This window comes from Pygocentrus nattereri, chromosome 4 (genome assembly GCF_015220715.1).
Source record: "Pygocentrus nattereri isolate fPygNat1 chromosome 4, fPygNat1.pri, whole genome shotgun sequence".
Taxonomy (NCBI): domain Eukaryota; kingdom Metazoa; phylum Chordata; class Actinopteri; order Characiformes; family Serrasalmidae; genus Pygocentrus; species Pygocentrus nattereri.
In genome coordinates, this window is record NC_051214.1 from 7,607,507 (window position 1) to 7,627,432 (window position 19,926).

Consider the following 19,926-nt stretch of genomic DNA (forward strand, 5'->3'; position numbering starts at 1 on the left):
CAGTCAGCTTAGCTCAGCCCCTCCCCCCAGCGGCACAATGTATTTAGCACAATTATAGCTACTTCAATTTAGAGACGTAGACCACACAGATGGTTCATGAGATCATATCCCATTACTACAAAAGTGCCATAGAGAACAACCAACCATGCAGAAAATTACATGAGGCATGATTTTAGATCTCAGGCTTTTAGCCATCAAAGTGTAAGAACTGCTTAAAAATAGTTTTGAGACACAAGACTATAAATTATAACACAAATTAATGAAAGACTGCAGAGAAATGGCTGCATATCCATATGTAAAGTGTTTTTATATATAATGCTATTCCCAGTGCACTTCAAAATGAATTTAGTTCCCAAGTAAATGCACCCACACTCTCAAAACCAGAGCACATACAAAAGCTGACTGGGCGATATGTAACATGAGGTGCAGGAAGTTTGAGGGACTTCAAGAAGGCAGAGGAGCTACCAGTTGAATATATTGGATTTGTTCTTCTGGAGCACCTGCAGGGCTGAAGACTATAAAGAAAGCAAATAAGCTAAGGCATCAAATGAAGACGAGAAGAGCGAGTCAGAAGCAGAAGTGTTTGACTTCTATTTATATGACTGTTTCTTGTGTCCACCTATGTGCTCTGTGCAGCACCACAAAAGAGGAAACAGTAAGTATCCTCATGACTCATGAGGTGAGTCCACCACGTCACTCTGTCTGGTTTGTGATTCTGAAGAAGCTGCTGCTAAATTCTCTAAAAGTCAGAAGAGTTCCGGTCTAGCTGATTTAAACTCAGCTCCTGTGAGCTACACGGACATTAGAGTGGGTTAGACTCCAGTGAAGAGCTGCTGAGAGACTGTGGACTCAGTGTGGTATACAGGGCTAGTGTAGTGCTGGGTGTGGAGCGGTCAGTGTGCTGTGTACTCAGTGTGGTATACAGGGCTAGTGTAGTGCTGGGTGTGGAGCGGTCAGTGTGCTGTGAACTCAGTGTGGTATACAGGGCTAGTGTAGTGCTGGGTGTGGAGCGGTCAGTGTGCTGTGAACTCAGTGTGGTATACAGGGCTAGTGTAGTGCTGGGTGTGGAGCGGTCAGTGTGCTGTGAACTCAGTGTGGTATACAGGGCTAGTGTAGTGCTGGGTGTGGAGCGGTCAGTGTGCTGTGTACTCAGTGTGGTATACAGGGCTAGTGTAGTGCTGGGTGTGGAGCGGTCAGTGTGCTGTGTACTCAGTGTGGTATACAGGGCTAGTGTAGTGCTGGGTGTGGAGTGGTCAGTGTGCTGTGAACTCAGTGTGGTATACAGGGCTAGTGTAGTGCTGGGTGTGGAGCGGTCAGTGTGCTGTGGACTCAGTGTTGTTTTACTAGTGAGGATGTTGCTGACTTTCTATCTTCTCTTCATTGAGCTTCATGTCTCTGAAGGTGAGTGACTTTTTATCTTGTTTCTGAGTCACTGATGTCATACTCATCTAAAGTTATGTGCTAGATAAAAAAATTACTTTGTTGAGTTGCATTATTGACAGTACATATGTAACATTTCATTAACATATCATACATACAGATAACTTTTGTATGTTGCAGCAAAAAAAGCATCTACAAACTAGTAACTTTACAGGAGAAAATAATCTTGTTAGTCAATGTAATGAGTTTCTATATCACTTTTGATCACTTCTGCAAATCCATTCATTCTGAAATGTTTAGACTTTATAAAGAATGACAACAATAGTCCTGGATAACTCTTCTGCTTTTCTGTTATTTAGTTGAAGATACAAAAGAATTGTTTTTTGATTTTCATTAAAAAACTTGTATATAAAATAAAAGTATTTAAAAAGAGTAGATAATTCATCTGATCTGACTGATGTGTTTCTGCAGGCTGTAATTTGGTGAACAGAGAACAAGTACTGGATATCACAGCTCATACAGGAGGGTCAGTACTGCTGCCCTGCTACTGCACTGACCTACAGACCACACCTGAGGGATTCAGATGGAACAAAGACAACACAAAAACAGACAGACGGGAAGAGATATCCAGTGGGAGTGGTCAGTACAGAGACAGAGTTCAGCTGTTTAATGGTCACTCTCCAGGAAATCTCTCTCTACTCATATCACACCTGACTGAAGAGGACGGAGGCATTTACTGGTGTGATGTTAGGGATTCTTTCATAATCATCAGACTCACTTTAAAAGGTAAAACAGTGTCTCAGTTTATATTTTATTTCAAATCTTATTAAAAATGACAGTATAGAGAACAAACTCTGAGTTTAAAGCACTGCAGCCGGCACTGCACCAAAAGTCTGAGATCACATTGGAAATCTGAGATGATACTTTATTTAAACCTGGAAATAAAATGTAAGAGCTTTAAAAACTAAAACAAAGAAAAGTTATGATGCATAAAATGTAGAAAAAATATTCAAGATTCTGTAATATTGCTTTATTTGATTTATTAATATAACATTAATAATGTACCATTTTAAGGTCTGTGTATAAAAAAGTCAGATCATTTATTTATATATATATATATATATATGAATCTCAGTATGAATTTTTGTTCTGATAAATTACAAGAAGTAGATTTAACATGTGTGGTGTATCTACTCTGAGCTGTTTCCTTCAGTCCTGATTCTACACTCACTATAAACCCCTTCTCTGCAGAGGTCCAGCCTAAACATACTGCAGTGGTCAACTCACTAACCAGTCCAATCCCAGCAGCTTTTTAAAAGAGTAATCATAAACATAAAAATATTTTTTTGTCCTTACCTGCAAGTTTGTTGTCAAAAGCTCTATTTTTGTCCATTCTGACATTAACGCCCATTTCCACTCAAGCTCCCCGTAGTATCAAGGCACTTTTGTCTGTGTTTAGATAAAAGAAAAGAATTTCTTCTGGCACGCCAAATAGTTTATTGGCATGATGTCATCTAACTGTAGTTTTGGAGACTTGTTGACCCCAAAATGCTACAATTGTGATCGTGGGAGAAAATTTAGTCCCATCCCTGTGTGTGGAAGCAATGTAAATGTGCGTGAACTGCGTGAATGACAGTTGGACCATCCCAGACTATCTTACGTGTAGCAGATGCAGAGTCGCTGTGTTTCCCTGAAACATTTTTTTGGTGCTCCTCTCCTGATCATGGTCAGCTGTTGTTTATTCAGGAAGGAGTCTAAACAGTGTCTCTTGTTGGTATGGTAGAGAAAAAAGGATGCTGATGCATGTATATAGACAGAAAGAAAAGGAGTGACAGTCTGAAGCACTCTAGAAAGGACTGAAATATGGAAATCTTCAAATATACACTCACCGGCCACTTTATAAGGTACATCTTGCTAGTAAAATGTTGGACCCCCTTTTCCCTTCAGAACTGCCTTAATTCTTCTTTGCACACTTTCAACAAGGTGTTGGAAACATTCCTCAGAGATTCTGGTTGGTTATTTGAGTTCCTGTTGCCTTTCTATCATCACAAACCAGTCTGCCCATTCTCCTCTGACCTCTCACATCGACAAGGCATTTTCGTCCACACAACTGACCGCTCACTGGATATTTTCTCTTTTTCGGACCGTTCTCTGTAAACCCTAGAGATGGTTGTGCGTGAAAATCCCAGTAGATCAGCAGTTTCTGAAATACTCAGACCAGCCCGTCTGGCACCAACAACCACGCCACGTTCAAAGTCCCTTAAATCCCCTTTCTTCCCCGTTCTGATGCTCGGTCTGCACTTCAGCAAGTTGTCCTGACCACCTCTACATGCTTAAATGCACTGAGTTGTGGCCATGTGATTGGCTGATTAGCTGTTTGTGTTAACAAGCAATTGAACAGTGTCACATATGTGTAACTAACACAATCTGGGTTGCTTTCGCTAGTGTTTGTGTCTCTGAGGCCTCGTCCAGTTTACAGTCAGCCTAGCTCAGCCCCTCCCCCCAGCAGCACAATGTATTTAGTACAATTGTAGCTACTACAAAAGACTTGTTTTTTGATTTTCATTAAAAAACATGTATATAAAATAAAAGTATTTAAAAAGAGTAGATAATTCATCTGATCTGACTGATGTGTTTCTGCAGGCTGTAATTTGGTGAACAGAGAACAAGTACTGGATATCACAGCTCACACAGGAGGGTCAGTACTGCTGCCCTGCTACTGCACTGACCTACAGACCACACCTGAGGGATTCAGATGGAACAAAGACAACACAAAAACAGACAGACGGGAAGAGATATCCAGTGGGAGTGGTCAGTACAGAGACAGAGTTCAGCTGTTTAATGGTCACTCTCCAGGAAATCTCTCTCTACTCATATCACACCTGACTGAAGAGGACGGAGGCATTTACTGGTGTGATGTTAGGGACTCTTTCATAATCATCAGACTCACTTTAAAAGGTAAAACAGTGTCTCAGTTTATATTTTATTTCAAATCTTATAAAAAATGACAGTATAGAGAACAAACTCTGAGTTTAAAGCACTGCAGCCGGCACTGCACCAAAAGTCTGAGATCACATTGGAAATCTGAGATGGTATTTCATTTAAACCTGGAAATAAAATTTAAGAGCTTTAAAAACTAAAACAAAGAAAAGTTATGATGCATAAAATGTAGAAAAAATATTCAAGATTCTGTAATATTGCTTTATTTGATTTATTAATATAACATTAATAATGTACCATTTTAAGGTCTGTGTATAAAATGTCAGATCATTTATTTATATATATATATATATGAATCTCAGTATGAATTTTTGTTCTGATAAATTACAAGAAGTAGATTTAACATGTGTGGTGTATCTACTCTGAGCTGTTTCCTTCAGTCCTGATTCTACACTCACTATAAACCCCTTCTCTGCAGAGGTCCAGCCTAAACATACTGCAGTGGTCAACTCACTAACCTGTCCAACCCCAGCAGCTTTTTAAAAGAGTAATCATAAACACAGCTCTGAGTAAAACTCACTCATTTCCTGCATGATGTATGTAATGATGAAGCTATTGACCAAACTGAACACCTGAGCCTTGTTCTACAGGGAGAATCACATTTCTTGATTGGAATATGTAAATATACACACACGGTGGTTATTTAATCATTTCTTGTTGCAGAATGTCCAAAGTCTCTACCCTACATTCCCTTCGCTGTGATCACTGTGATCGTTCTCCACATTATTGTAGCTGTGGTCTACCTGATAACCACGACCAAAGGTACAAACTACACCATCAAGCTGTAACAATCAAACACTTTCATATGTGTGTTTATTAATCAGGTATTTTATTAATCTCTATCAGATCCTGCCAGGGGTCACTACAGCACTGCGGATGGAGATGGAGTGGTCAGTCTGGAGTAGGGCAGTTCTGCAACACTGGCATGAGTTCACAACCTGGCAGCTAAAACATCTTAAAATAACAAGTGCAAATGTTTACATTTTCTCATTTTACTTCCTCTCTGTTTTGAAACTGTTATCTGTTTAAGTTGTACTGTTAACCATCACTTTGTCATTATATTCATAAATGACTATATATATATATATATCATACATAAGCACCCTACACTGAAAATGAAAAGAATAAGACTGGAATGAAAAGGCCATTAACACTTCTCAGCTTCAGCAGTGTTGGCTTCTACAAGGTGTGGACATTTTTCTAATAGCACAAGGACATAAGAACGCACTGTCTCACTAGCTGGGTTTATGATTTGGTTGTTGTGGAGGACTCACAGCCTAGTGGAAACAGCGTGACAGCTGTTTTTTTTGGTGTGCAACTTCAGTGAAGTTGTTGTCACACTTCATGTCACTAGTTCGGTTTGAAATTTGTGTGAAAATATAACTTTATACAAATTGACTGGGACCATTATAATTTACTATATAACACCATTAAGGAAAGTGCCTTTGGTCAGTTTGCAGTGTTTTTCTGTGTATCACATGACTGGAATTCACTTCTGATGGTACCGTGTACCAAGCATCCGCTAGAGATGTATAAATCCTCCTCTGTGCTGTCGACCACTGGAACTGCACTCTCGGGAGTGATGTAGTGCCATCCAGTACCTTTGGGATGAGTTAAAGTGGTGTCTGTGATCCAACTGTACTAATACACTTTTGACTGAATGCAATCAGATCCTCACAGCAATGTCCCAACATGTAAGCCTTCCCAGAAGAGCGCACTGTTACTTCAGCAAAGAGGGAACAAACTCCATATTTATGAACTCAATTCTAGATGTAATGTTGTGCAGGTGTCTACAAACTTTTGGACATATAAGGTCAGATTTATACATAGGTGTATGTACAGCAGAATCTGTTACCGCAATATGCACCCATAATGCACCAGTACTTAATAGTTGTTGACTAATGCAGCAACTTGTCACTTAAATAGTGAATGTCTGAGGGTGATACGTGCCTGGGTTTATACTGGAAGCAGCTATAAACCCAACAGCTGACCTACACAGAAACTTAGAAATAATCCTATAATATGACCCAATGAATGACCCAGAATGTGGGTAGAAAAATAATCTAGCAGGAAATCAGATCTGTGACACAATATAGATTACAAGCAATAAGAAGCTCTTATACAATTAATTATACAACACTTAGTTTCTCCCACTGAGCAGCTTTTCAGTTGGCAGCTGTGACAGAAGATCACCTGCACAACCTGGAATCAGCCAGAAACGAACCAAATACCACTGGCCGATCAAAAGAAGCTGTCAGATACTTTACAGACTGAGTGGAATAAAACAACATTAATACTGATCTACAAAAAATAACAACACTAAGCTGAACCTGATATTGTGGCAGTTTAATGGCTCAGTCCGCACGTCAAAGGCGAGACTGTGCAGACTGATCAAGATAAGTTTTATATCCAGATTAGTTTGAATGTGCAATTCATTGAGAAACACCAGTTTCTATACAAATTTTTTGTACTTTGTAAACCCTTAAAAAGCCAGGACCTGCTAGTAGGCCCAAGGCTTCATTACACGCTTCTATAACCTAAGAATAGCTCAGCCAGTTTGCATGGCAATCCCTGTAGTTACTGAATAACAATTAGCATGTAATAAGCCTGGGATTGTAAGGGTTAAACTGTGTTCATTTCCGAGTGGACAGGAGAATCTCCAATATGGTCAGCACCATAACAGTAAAAGCTTATACAAAGCAACATATGGGTGTTTAACATGGACACTAGCTGAGTTAAAGTGCCTTTAAATGATGCATCACTGCAGAAGAAGCAGGAAATGTTCTCACAGCTTAAAATAACGTCCTCAGCACATCTTCACACCATCAGGTCAGCCGTGTGAGTGGGGGTGAAAGTCAGGGTGTGTACGTGAGCAAACTTTGTCTATGCTAATTTAACATTAGAGTATAGTCCATTGACGTACTGCAGGTTCTGAAATGATACATGTGCATGCTTTCTCCTGCATCTCACACTCTCACTGTGGAGCAGCGTTCAGAGCTGCTGGATGTTTATGTTAAAAAAAATTTAAAAATAAAAAAAATTCTGAGTCATTGTGGATTTTGAATTGTTAAATGAGGCACCACAATAAAAAGGAAACAGCAGGTTTGGTCTTCTTTTGTGTATTTTTGAGAGAGTTTTGGACTTTTACCACAAAAGACACCCAGTCAACATGTAATCAAAGTCCCTACAGGAAAGACTGTCCATTTGGCAAGTTATTTTGAGGCCTATAAGTATGTTTGAATATGCATGATGTAGACCTGAAGCTAAAAGCCACATTTCAAAAACTCTCAGTGTAAGCCACTCTGGCCATAGATTTACAGCTAATTTGATATCTGCTGCACAGTAAGTTGGCCACAACTCGGTCCCACCCCAGTGACAAGAAGGGTACTGCCCCAGTGACAGTGTCCTACCTTTTTTTGCAGAACACTTCTGAAAGAGGTCACTGAAGACTGCTGAGTATAATGAGGTAGACACTGTAAAAGACATGCTGCATACAGCTACTGACTTGGTAAAGCAAATACAGCATATACTGTCTGTCTATCAGCCTCTATTTTTTTGTCTTGTACTCTCTCTCCCCTCTACTCACATCTTATCTATCGCTCGCTTTTCACTCACACACACACACACACACACACACACACACACACACACACACACACACACACACACACACACACACACACACACACACACACACCCACCCACAGCCACACCCACACCCACAGCCACACCCACACAAATACACTTCCTTTGTAAGAGCATGAATATATATATATCTTATGAGAGTGCTTGCTGTAGTTGAACTCTGTCACTTTTGCAGGGACTGACACTGAGAGTGTGTTTTGATCGCAGCAAAAATGCAGCTGCATTTATATTTTTTATGTTTTCTCATCCTGCATCTTTACCCTGGAGGTAAGTAAATATACCGAATAATGAGGCTTAAAACTATTAACTGTATAATAAGCCATGTTTTTCAATATGTGTTCATTATTTCTAGGGAATATTTAAGGTTGTGGTTATGTGGTCAGCGAATGGTTCGGGTTGCGTACATGTAGGATTGTGAATGCACTGAATATTGTTGTAATAAAGAGCCTTAGAGTAACTAAAGGCTTAAGGGAATCACTAGAATTGGTCAAGTTCATTGTTCAATATCTACCATATGAAAAACATAGAAAAGGCAGGAGTGTATATGCTTAAATTTTTCCAAATTTTCCACCTTGATTTTAGAAAAACACTACTTAGAAAATGCTTTGTGGTCTGATGAACATAAAGCTGATCTGTTTAATTGTACTACGCTTGTCATGCCATCTGGGCCGGCAGCTTTACATGCTTTACATGCATTTACTCTGGTCAGTACTGAACATACCTCTGCCGGAGAGAGTGTGTGTGTGTGTTGGGGGGGGGGTGACGTTGTGAGGTAGCCCAAATCTTTATACCATACTTGGTAGGTTTAGATGGGATATACTGCCGGAAAGGGCAGCGACCCCAAAATGGCATCACCTGCTCATCAACTGTGACGTTGGGCCCAGGGTTGTAAAACAGGGGGAGATGCCACACCCACTTGTCCAACACTGTCCTGATGGCAGCTAGCTTGTCTCTCTGCTCGTCGAGCTGGTCTATCATCACGGTCACCAAAATGGATGGTCCTGGAAATTATTTTGTACGTTTTCAGAGACATTGTTGCCCGGAAAAGTTCTCTGCCAGCTTCTTCATGCCACAGGGATTCTGTGGCCTCCCCTTTGGACCTGAAAACACCAGCAAGGATAAGAACCCCAAAGTAAGCATCCAAATCGGTTTCATCCACAAACTTCCACTTATCTCCAAACACCCAGCTTCCTTCTAAATTTGTACAATCCAGGATGATTTTCTTGATGGAGTGTGGCATGAAAAGTTCAAAGGAAGACTTGATGTCTTTTGCATGAGTGACTGCTAAACGTGTAGGTCCTGGTATCATCTGAATCACATTGGCAGCTATGCGGGGCGGTTCATTTCTTGGGCAGGAAGACCACTCAATTTTGTCATTTTTTGACATCCATATGACATTTGCAAGCTGCTGACTGTCTGGTTCTATGTCTGGCTGCTCACCGGCTGGTCATGAGGCTTGCTGCTGGCGGGCTGGTCCTGAGGTTCGCTTGCGTTTTAGAGCTGGCTTACAGGCTTGATCCTGTGGCTAGCTTCTCATGGGCTGGTCCTGGGGCTAGCTGGCTGACAGGCTGGTCCTATGGCTGGCTGCTCACATAGTCCTGGATGCTGATGGGCTGGTCCTGAGGCTCTTTTATGCTTTGGAGCTGACTGATGCTGATCCTTCTCTTCAAACTCACTGTCAGACTCTGAATTTTCAGAAATGTGATCTTCATATTCCGAAACTTCTTCCTCTGCATCACTATGAGAACCCTCTGTCTCCTCCAATATCAGCTGTAAGGCACTCTGAACAGTGAATCGCTTTGCCATCTTGATCATTTATGGTATAGAACCATGCTGACAGAGCTATTTATAGTGTTAGATCCACAAGACTGATTCCCACGAGATAGAAGGTGAAATGTGTGGGAATGTGGGTGCTGACAGTGATGGTGCTCTTAACTTTGCAACAATGTTGCAAACTTGTGCGGGAACAGTGGGTGCACACTGTGGGTGCTCATCCATTCACACACCCCCACACACACACAGATAACCTATGATTTCCACACTTTCACTAGCCCCGGGTCCAGAGGACCCGAAGACCCTGTATGTAATATGAATGTGAAGGGGGGGTATATGGGGGGGGTTGGTAATTGAAAAAGTTTTCTGATTTATGTTCCGTACAGAAAATGAGCCAAGGCCAGTGAATCTTAGTTTGAAAAAATAATTATTTGTAATATTTTTATTGAGCGAAAAACTAAAAACGGGTCCCACAGACCCGAAGACCCAATGAGGGTTAATGTGGTTCTCTATCTGCTTGTCTTACAGTGAGTTTTATATATTTAGGCACATGGGAACAGCAGATGTGGTTACTGCAGTCAAAGCTATTTAAGAAGTCTGCACTCACAGTGAAAATATGTAGTTCTCTTTTCCACAGGAAAGCATGTGCTACACAGAGAGAGAGAGAGAGCAAGTGAGAGAGAGAGAGAGCGAGAGCGAGAGAGTGTGGGGGGGGGGGGGGGGGGGTTACTGACATGCCTTGGGCATTGACAATAGAGCATTAAGGATATGTAAACAAAAAATGACATTAGAATCTCTTTGTACAGACCTTTATAATTTTGGACTCTTTGCTGACTAGTGAAACCCAGTGAAGTGGTGAATTTTACATCTGATGGTTTGATGGAGGTTATCAATGGTTTTCACTACCATAGACCAGAGGTCAATAATAGGCAGACCGTGGTCTGAGTCCGGACCCAGATACTGTCCTATGCAGACCTGAACCTACAGCCAGTAAACTATAGAGAATTCTTTAGTTTTGATAGGGTTGGCCTATTTTAATCGTCCTTTACGGTAGCTTTAGTGGCCTGGGAGACTCACAGACCAATCGCATGTGTTGTAAGTATGACATGTGATGCTACTCAGCCAATCAGATCTGTGAATTACGATGTGCACTGAGACTCGAGTGAGTGTCGCACACACAGGGGAGGGACAGGGTGAGAAGCAAATGTTGTTGAAATATGACTGTTGTACTTTATTTGATTCGGCATTCAGTTGTTGACTGTATAAGATGTTGATATAACTACTAGGCTACTTCAGTAAACAGTATATGGCACTGAATTATGATGTACGTTAGACATTATGATGTTCTGGACCTTGAGGAAATTTTCTCTAACTGGACCTTATTGAATTTCAATTCAAGACCCCTGGCATAGAGCATTTGATCCTTTCCTTTATCAGGGAAGGAATGAAGCAGGACTTTGGAAAGCACAGTCACTGGGGCCTAAGCATACTTATCCAACTTATGCTAAGATCATGCTTTTGGTATGTTTTCTAAAGTTTGCATAAACTGTGCACACAAATGCTTTTAGAAATGTATATTAAAGTATTCAGTGCCTTGATAACAATAAAGGTACCATGCAGGTACATGATTCGTTCATCAAGGTACAAACAGTGTAAACGTTCCCTCAGAGGTACAACAGCGGTTTTAAGGTCCAATTGCCTTAAAGAAGCTTTTCCTAGTGGAAAAGTAGCTATTTTTATATTTTTATAAACTAATGTTTTAAAGCAGAACCATTTAATAAAAAGCCTGGAGGCGAGACGGGGTGTGTGGAGTCAATACAACTTAGAAAATATAGTTTCAATGGATTCTGGTACAGTTATGTTCCCTGACTAAAGGTACAGAGATGTACCCCTGAGGGTCCCACCCCAGTGACAAGAAGGGTACTGCCCCAGTGACAGTGTCCTACCTTTTTTTGCAGAACACTTGTGAAAGAGGTCACTGAAGACTGCTGAGTATAATGAGGTAGACACTGTAAAAGACATGCTGCATACAGCTACTGACTTGGTAAACCAAATACAGCATATACTGTCTGTCTATCAGCCTCTATTTTTTTGTCTTGTACTCTCTCTCCCCTCTACTCACATCTTATCTATCGCTCGCTTTTCACTCACTCACACGCACACACACACACACACACACACACACACAAACACACACACACAAACACTACTTGCTTTGTGCTGCTTTGTGGTCTGATGAACATAACGCTGATCTGTTTAATTGCACTACGCTTGTCATGCCATCTGGGCCGGCAGCTTTACATGCATTTACTCTGGTCAGTACTGAACATGCCTCCGCTGGAGAGAGTGTGGGGGGGTGACGTTGTGAGGTAGTAGACCCTATGTGTTGTCTTCAGAAATGCCCTGATCGACACGAGTGTAGAACCAGTTATTAATCATCATTATTAATAATATTAATAATGAATTAAGCAGGTCTGAGAGAGAGGCACTGCTGGCTGGAGGGGGGTCAGTGGGGGTGGTTTATGGTCCGTCAAAGTCTGGATGTCCTTCCACATGCGGTGGGGGTTGGAGTTGTGGAAGTTCTCTTCAACAGAGAGTTTGAAGGCATGTTAGGCTTTCCTAATGTCCTTCTTCAGGACTGCCTTGGCTGAGCTGTAAGCCTCTGCATCACCAGATCTGAAAGCAGCGTCGTGTGCCTTCAGAAGTAGCCGAACCTCAGCATTCATCCAAGGTTTCTGATTTGGAAAGATTTTTTAGCTGCTTGACAGAGGTGACATTGTCAATACATGAGTTGATATAACTCATTACAGCTGAGGTGTATGCGTCCAAGTCCATGTGAGAGTCTGTAGGGCCTTCAGGGCAGAACATAGTCCAATCACTGTTCTGAAACTGATGCTGTAGAGAGGAGACGGCCCCTTCTGGCCACACTTTAACAGTCTTTGTAGATGTTTTCACATGTTTGCTGAGTGGGAGCAGAAACAATGATGTGATCAGACTGACCCAGGTGGGGAAGGGGGGCAGCCTTATATGAATCTGCAATGTTTGTGTAGACATGATCTAGAGTTTGGTCTCCTTTGGTCAAGTAGGAAACATTCTGGTGGAATTTTGGCAGCACAGATTGCAAATTAGAGTGATTGAAGTCCCCAGCAACAATAAAAAGTCCATCAGGGTGTGCAGTTTGTTGTTTGTCAATTGCTGTACATAGATAGCTTAGCATTAGCATCAGGAGGGATGTAGGCTGTGGTAACGATACAACTGTGTGCTCTGTAAACAGAGGGGACAAAATCTGATCATCAGTTAGTAGAGCACTGACTTTCAATTATGGTGGAGTCCGTACACCATGATTTGTTTACATAAACACACAGACCTCTTCCTTTATTCTTACCGGAGTCCTCAGCCACTCTGTCCACACTGAACACACTGCATCCCTCCAGCTTCAGTGCACCGCTCGGGAAATCCCCGTTCAATCACGTCTCCGTAAGAACAATAATGTCACACTCTCTGATCCATCTGTGTGTAGTAGCTCAGAGTCGCAGTTCATCCATTTTGTTTGAACATTGGCGAGAAAAATGCTGGGAACCAAAGTCCGGTGCGGGATAAACCTTAGCTTAGCCCATAGTCTGCCTCACCTTCCCCGTCTTTGTTTACGGTCTCGACGCCTGCATCGGCTTCACTCAGCTTGGGGAGTTGGCTGCGTGGTCCATTGCTCTCTTGATATTTCCTGAGGGAAATAGCGAAATATAATATGAATAGTCTGATGGTGCAACCTTCACCAAAATGAAAGAAGTCATTAAATACCTCATCTTTGAGCAACATACAAGTTGTTTGGGGAAATTCAGGAGACCCTTGCAAGCTACTAAAGAACTTAAATCTTGGCCAACTTCATGGCAAATAGCAAAAGTTGCTAAGCAGTGAATGGAGGGTGGGGCTTGGAATCAGTTAATTTTTTATTTATTTTTTTCAGAATCAATCTTTTATTGATCCCAGAGGGAAATTGCAGAATTATGCATTGATAATATAAGAGGTAGAGGTGATTCACAGGGCCTCTCTATAAGCCTGCATTCACAGACACTACATCACTGGATTTGCTTTGTCACGGGAAAAAAATTAATTACATTACAAAAAAAAAATATATATTTTATTACACCATGTATGTTTACTTCCAACTTCTATAAAATCGCAATTTCTAAGCTTCAAAGCTTGTATAACAGATGACATCTTAACACTAAGAGAGAAGTCATACTTCTGATCCTACCTGTGTCTCCTGATCTCTTCTCCATTCTGGTTTTCTCTCACTGTCCTCCATCTGCCCTTGTCTTTTAGCTACAGAGTCAAACAAAAGTCAAAGTGCACAGAAGTCCAAGCACTAAGAGTGTAAGAAATGTAAATACAGTGTTTGTGGATGTGTGTGTACCTCTGTATCTCCAGTAGATGACCCCAATCAGTACCATTAACAGCAGTAAGCCCCCCACAGTAGCATAGATGATCAACTCTTTGGTTGATGGACTGGATACATCTGTAATAGAAAGAATAAAGAAGGTAAACATTTATGTTACTGTGTGTGGAATTGGTTAGTACACTTGATTATATGCTTGATCAGGTTAATGAAATGAATGCATAATAACCTTGTTGTGAAGGACAAGTTGTTGAAATGACAGTACTGGTTCCATCAGACTTCCCGGTTGATTGGGGGGTTGCTTGATTGGTTGAGTGCGATGTAGTAGTCATAGGTTTAGCTGTGGGTGCAGCATGAGACAGAACTGATGTGCTGAACATAATAATTCATTTGAAAATGCATTATAGGCAACTTACTTTTTTATTATAGGCAGACAACTTTTTTTTTTTTTTCATTTTTCGCATACACAGGGCTTTATACACACAAAATTGTCTGTAAAAATCAATGTCTATAAGAGTCTATGAACACATTCATAATGTTATTATGCATTAATAAGACATTATAAACATGCCTGTGGCCATGTTTATTATACATTATGAATTTTGGACATAATGATTTAAAATTAGTGTTCATAACATGTTAAATGTACCACAGAATCTCAGACCCTGGCCTACATTATGGGTATACAGTATATTATTGATAGACATATATTATTATAACCCTACTATGAGAACTGGGTGTGTGCTTGAGTATTGTTGCAGATGTTGTTGCTCTTGACTGCCTTTGCTTAATGGTAATATTGTACTCAGAGGGGCTCTTCTGCAGAGCGGTTTTGGCAGATAGTGGAGTTGCTGTGATGTGAAATGCAATAGTTTTAGTACTGATTTGTACGTTGGTTAATTGATATCAACTTTATTAGAGAAAATGTATTTTCATTTACACATTAGCTGTTATTTGGAGTATTCGACTATGTAATTAAGAACACTTTCTTGCTATACTTTCTTGCTATACTGGAGTGCTGTAACTCTCACTGTGCTCTGATAGACCTCATCTTATCAGCTTTTCTACATATCTCACAAGTGTGTGAGATTTTATGAAAACTAATTAAAATGGTCCATGGTGGATTATGACAAAGCAAAACAGACTAGAACAAGCAAGAAAAAGATGAAAGGTTTGTGGACACCTTAGAAAAAGTCTTCAGAAAATGCTAAAGGGAGCAGATTAGCTAGATTGGTGGACTGGATCTGTATAACTTGAGTATCTCCCATGTGTGTGAGGTTTCATGAAAACTAATTTAAAAAAAAAAAAGCTTTAAAATAATTGGCACATACACACATGTGAAGCTAAAGTTAGATCCTTATTTGCAAGCTTATTATTCAGTTTTTCTATCCCACTTCAAATTTTGCTGTGATTACAATGAGGTGCCATTAGTGTAGAATGAATAATGAAGAAGAAGCTGGTGAATACAAAGCTAAAATCAGCTGAACACAATTAAGTTCAGAAAAATCAATTACCAACATTACTTAACATTAATAAATGGAATTGGAATTTTTCATGCCTGCCAATGAGCTGAACAGCAGATATAAGGAGTCACCAGAGCTGCTACACTGTTGAACACGTCTTACTGGCTGATGTAATGCTGCATACAAAAACTCAAGCTTCTGTATCTACTACACTAATGACTGTCCTTCTAAAAGTACGGCACTATATTTGCATACTATTCAGTGAGCTAGCATGATTTGTGATTAATAACACAGCAGGAAATCTCAGCTGTGTGGACTTCAGCTATCAATGGATAAAATATAGCAAAAGATCAAATTACACCGAGGCAGTGATCTCACATATATAGTTTAATATGCTTTAAAACTGAGACGGAAATTTAATGTCAATAACGTGCTTTACTACATTTGCTGGATTGGTTATGGCTGTGTTCTCATAAGAAACCTGCACTGCACAACCAAATGAAACTGATGATGCCTACCAAAAAGGTAGCTGTGCAATTGTGCAATGTCATTGGAATACTATGAAATCTTTTTCATGTTTTCTTGTTTTAAATGGATCTAATGAGCTCCATTTCCAGACTGCTTTTCACAGAGAAATTAAGTTTATCCAGCCTGACAAAACGTGGTCTTGATTTCTAAGGCATCATATAACCTGGACAGATAGCAGAGGAGCCAGTAGGGAGAAGAGTTTTTCAAATAAAAATCTGAAATTTCTTGTTAAAGTATGGAGTAACTACATGTCCTGAGATGCATCTTCATGAAACAGTCTTCAACAAACCATATATGTTTCTAAATGATGGGCTTGAGGCTAAAGGACAAAAGCATATTCGCTTGAGGATTCCTAGAAAAGACAGTGTGTAACTCTTGCGTGTGTCAGAGTGAAGCCAGACAGGACTGACCCAGGACAAACCACAGCCTAATAACTAGAAGACAGACTAAACAGACTGAAACCAGGAGCAAAATTCAACAGAAATGACAAGAGAACAACAACCTGAAACAGGCTCAGAATTCCAAGATAAAAAACATGTAAACATGACTTCACCAAACAATGTAGAAAATAAAAGCCATTCATACAAACACAGGACTAAAGGAGAAACTAGAAAAAGGCAAACACAATGACAGAGCAGATCCAGATACCTGAGATAACAGGGCTAAAAAGACCCAAGTGAGCAGTGATGAGGGGATGGAGTTTTGTTGGAAAGATCCAATACAGAGTCCCAGTGTGGGGACTGTGAGACAATATAAATGTCCCTTCTGTAGACATTATAGAACATGATAAACATTCATATACTGGAGAAAATGTTAACTACTGCTCACACCCTCAATACAGAACCCTCATTAAAGCTCTTCTTGGAGCATTTGTACTGGAAGGATAATAAATCTTACACAGTTCATTCAACACACTTTGCACTCAGAAAACAAACCAGTGTTTTACCTTTAACAGTGAGTCTGATGAGTGTGTATCCACTTGGCAGAGCATCACACCTGTAAACTCCTCCATCCTCTTCAGTCAGGTGTGATATGAGTAGAGAGAGATTTCCTGGAGAGTGACCATTAACCAGCTGAACTCTGTCTCTGTACTGACCACTTTCAAAGGTTATCATGTCCCAATTTGGATTGATGTATTTATTCCAGCTGAATGTCTTGGGTTTGGCACGTAGCTCAGCGCAGGAGCAGGGCAGCAGTACTGACCCTCCTGTATGAGCTGTGATAGGTAATGTTGTCTTAAGGTTGGTCAGAGTGCAGCCTGTAGCGACACATATTCAGGATTGAGGATTATCGTATGCAGGTGACAACTCATCCAGAAGCACTAAATGAGGCCTTATAAGTAAGAATGACCAGTAAAAAATGTCTTAACACATAGTTTATCATCAGATACCAGATCACTGAAGTTCTCTTTCACTATATTTCTCCACACCTGACTACGACCACTCACAGTAACCACTATTAAACAAGTACTGCATAAATAAAGGTGCCCTACAAAACACTTAGCAATACCTTGGCAATTAAAAACAGTGTATTACTCTTGATCTCAAAGGTGGAGTGTCATTATATGTAGCTAAGCACCACAACAACTGTTTAATAACTTCACCATGATTATTAAAGAATCTAGTATCATTAGTCGCTCTTTCAGTACTACTGCAAAACCAGAGACCCAATGCATTTGGAATGTTTAACAACAAAGTTTATTATATCAGGCATCTAGATATGAGATGATCTCTTCACTATGTGTGTGGATCAAAACAGAGTTGTACCTTTAACTGTGAGTTTGATGTCTGTGTATCGACTTTCCAAATCACACCTGTAATATCCTCCATCCTCTTCAGTCAGGAGTGATATGAGTAGAGAGAGATTTCCTGGAGAGTGACCATTAACCAGCTGAACTCTGTCTCTGTACTGAATCCTTTCACTGGACATCTCTTCCAATATGTCTATGTTTGTTCTAGGTTTCTTCCAGGTAAATCTTCCAGGTGTGGCTTGTGGGTCAGTGCAGTAACAGGGCAGCAGGGCTGACCCTCCTATGTGTGCAGTAATCTCTTCAAACTTTCTATCTTTCAGTTTGCAGCCTGCAGAAACACACCAGTCACTATCATCACTTGTGCAACACTTGATCAACCATAAACAGAATTTTACTGTAAAGCCATCGTTATAAAAAGACATGCTTGACCACCTAAGCACAGTTTCCTAAAGCTTTCAGTTACTAATGTTATTATACTGTAGAGAAACTCACTTCAGCCTGAAACAGCTGAAACAGTTAGAGCTACTTTAAATACGTGTGATGTGGCTTTGAAGGCAAACAATCAACTCCAATGATTTGAATTGCTGTGCAGTTCATATCCTTCCATTCCCACGTCATCAGTAAGATTACAGCATGATTCAAAATGAAGATTTACACAGTACTGTGTTACACTAGTGTCTACAGTAAGAGATTTAATGCTTCACTCACCTTCAGCAATGTGGAGCACAAGCAGCAGATACAAACCAACCTGCATTCTTCCTGAGTTACAGAGCCTCCTCACTACATACAGAGACAGCACGACTGCAGATATGACCACTCTTACAACCCGCTCTACTGACCGATCTGTCAACTACTCACAAACTACACCACCTCAGGACTTCTGCAGAGCTCTTTACAGACCTACAGTCCACCTGACACGACCAGCACACGAGCAAATCCTGTTTCTCTGTCAGCTGGACTTCACTGGACTCTTCCGCACTCAAATGATTGCACCTGAAAGAGGAACTGTGTTCAGATGAGCTCGTCTTTCTCTCTCTGTCACTCACCCACACCAAATATAGTGATGTGACAGCATCCTGTCAGCTCTTCCTCTTCCTTCTCTTGTAGCACACAGTGAACGACATCTCATGTAGTCATATGTTGCTGAAGCCACTGCCCTCTTTTTCTCTCTATACAGTCACTGGACACTTTATTAGAAACCCCTCATTGCAGCTACAAGAGTCCAAAGACTGAGACCTGCTGTGCAGACTGCAGGTCACATGGCAACGAAGTCTTGCCTGGTTAGCAGCTATAAAAATGCATTGAGGATGAATATTTGGAGATGAATAGACTTAGTCGCATTTACGTTCGCCTCAGGCACCATTTAAGGTGGAACGGGAAAATTCAACAAGAATCTGGCGAATTAGAAACGACTTCATCCTCAGAAAACAGTCGAATGTTGAGAAACATTTTACGAGAAATTGTTCTACTTTTGAGGAGAATGTTCCTGTCGGAAATGGGAGGAAAGCAGCTACAGTTCAAGGTTAAAGCAGAGCAAAGTAAACCTGTGTGTCACGATTGGCCCCTCCCAGTCCTGTCCATGTGCGTTTTTGTTTTGGTTTTGTAACTCCGCCCCTGATTGTGTTCACCTGTCTCTTGTTGTCTCTGTGTATTTAAGCCCTTTGTTTTCGCTGGTCGTTGTTTGCTCGTCGTGTTTGTGCTGTTTGAAGCTCTGTGTTGGTTTGAGTCTGTTACTTCTCATGTCTGAACCTCAATATCTCCGTGTTGGCTATATGACCTTGGACTGTTTCGATCGCGACCCTGGATTTGCCCTCAATAAAAGTCACTTACCTCCGCACATGCGTCCGCTACCTCGCTCCTCCTTTAAAGCTTGCAGATGCTAGTGCTAACTAGCCTAGTATTGTCTGCTAAAGTGTAAACTAGATGAGATTTGCTGCTGTTTAATTCACTATTTATTAACACTTTATTCATTAACTGGTTCTGTGGCCCTG

At 40.7% G+C, this 19,926-nt stretch overlaps 3 protein-coding genes across 22 annotated transcripts in view; 2 read left to right on the plus strand and 1 right to left on the minus strand.

Annotated features, from left to right (window-relative positions):
- LOC108415933 (cell wall protein DAN4-like) overlaps positions 1–19,926 on the plus strand; it is a 215,498-nt gene that overhangs the window by 18,705 nt on the left and 176,867 nt on the right. The window lies entirely within an intron of this gene.
- On the plus strand, positions 1,229–6,335 carry LOC119263171 (polymeric immunoglobulin receptor-like). Its single transcript, XM_037537504.1, has 5 exons — positions 1,229–1,401; positions 1,852–2,166; positions 4,024–4,338; positions 5,044–5,142; positions 5,227–6,335. The coding sequence occupies exons 1-5, from the start codon at positions 1,353–1,355 to the stop codon at positions 5,283–5,285; spliced, it is 837 nt and encodes a 278-aa protein (XP_037393401.1). The 5' UTR covers positions 1,229–1,352; the 3' UTR covers positions 5,286–6,335.
- On the minus strand, positions 11,645–18,909 carry LOC119263169. Of its 2 annotated transcripts, none has more exons than XM_037537498.1 (8): positions 18,644–18,909; positions 17,952–18,263; positions 17,132–17,443; positions 14,460–14,534; positions 14,213–14,314; positions 14,054–14,121; positions 13,184–13,519; positions 11,645–13,062 (listed from the first exon to the last, which is right to left on the minus strand). In XM_037537498.1, exons 1-7 carry the CDS (start codon positions 18,687–18,689, stop codon positions 13,469–13,471), a joined length of 966 nt encoding a protein of 321 aa, XP_037393395.1. In that variant the 5' UTR covers positions 18,690–18,909; the 3' UTR covers positions 11,645–13,062; positions 13,184–13,468. The 2 variants fall into 2 exon arrangements, with proteins under 2 accessions (XP_037393395.1, XP_037393394.1); XM_037537497.1 differs by having other exon boundaries at positions 14,424–14,534.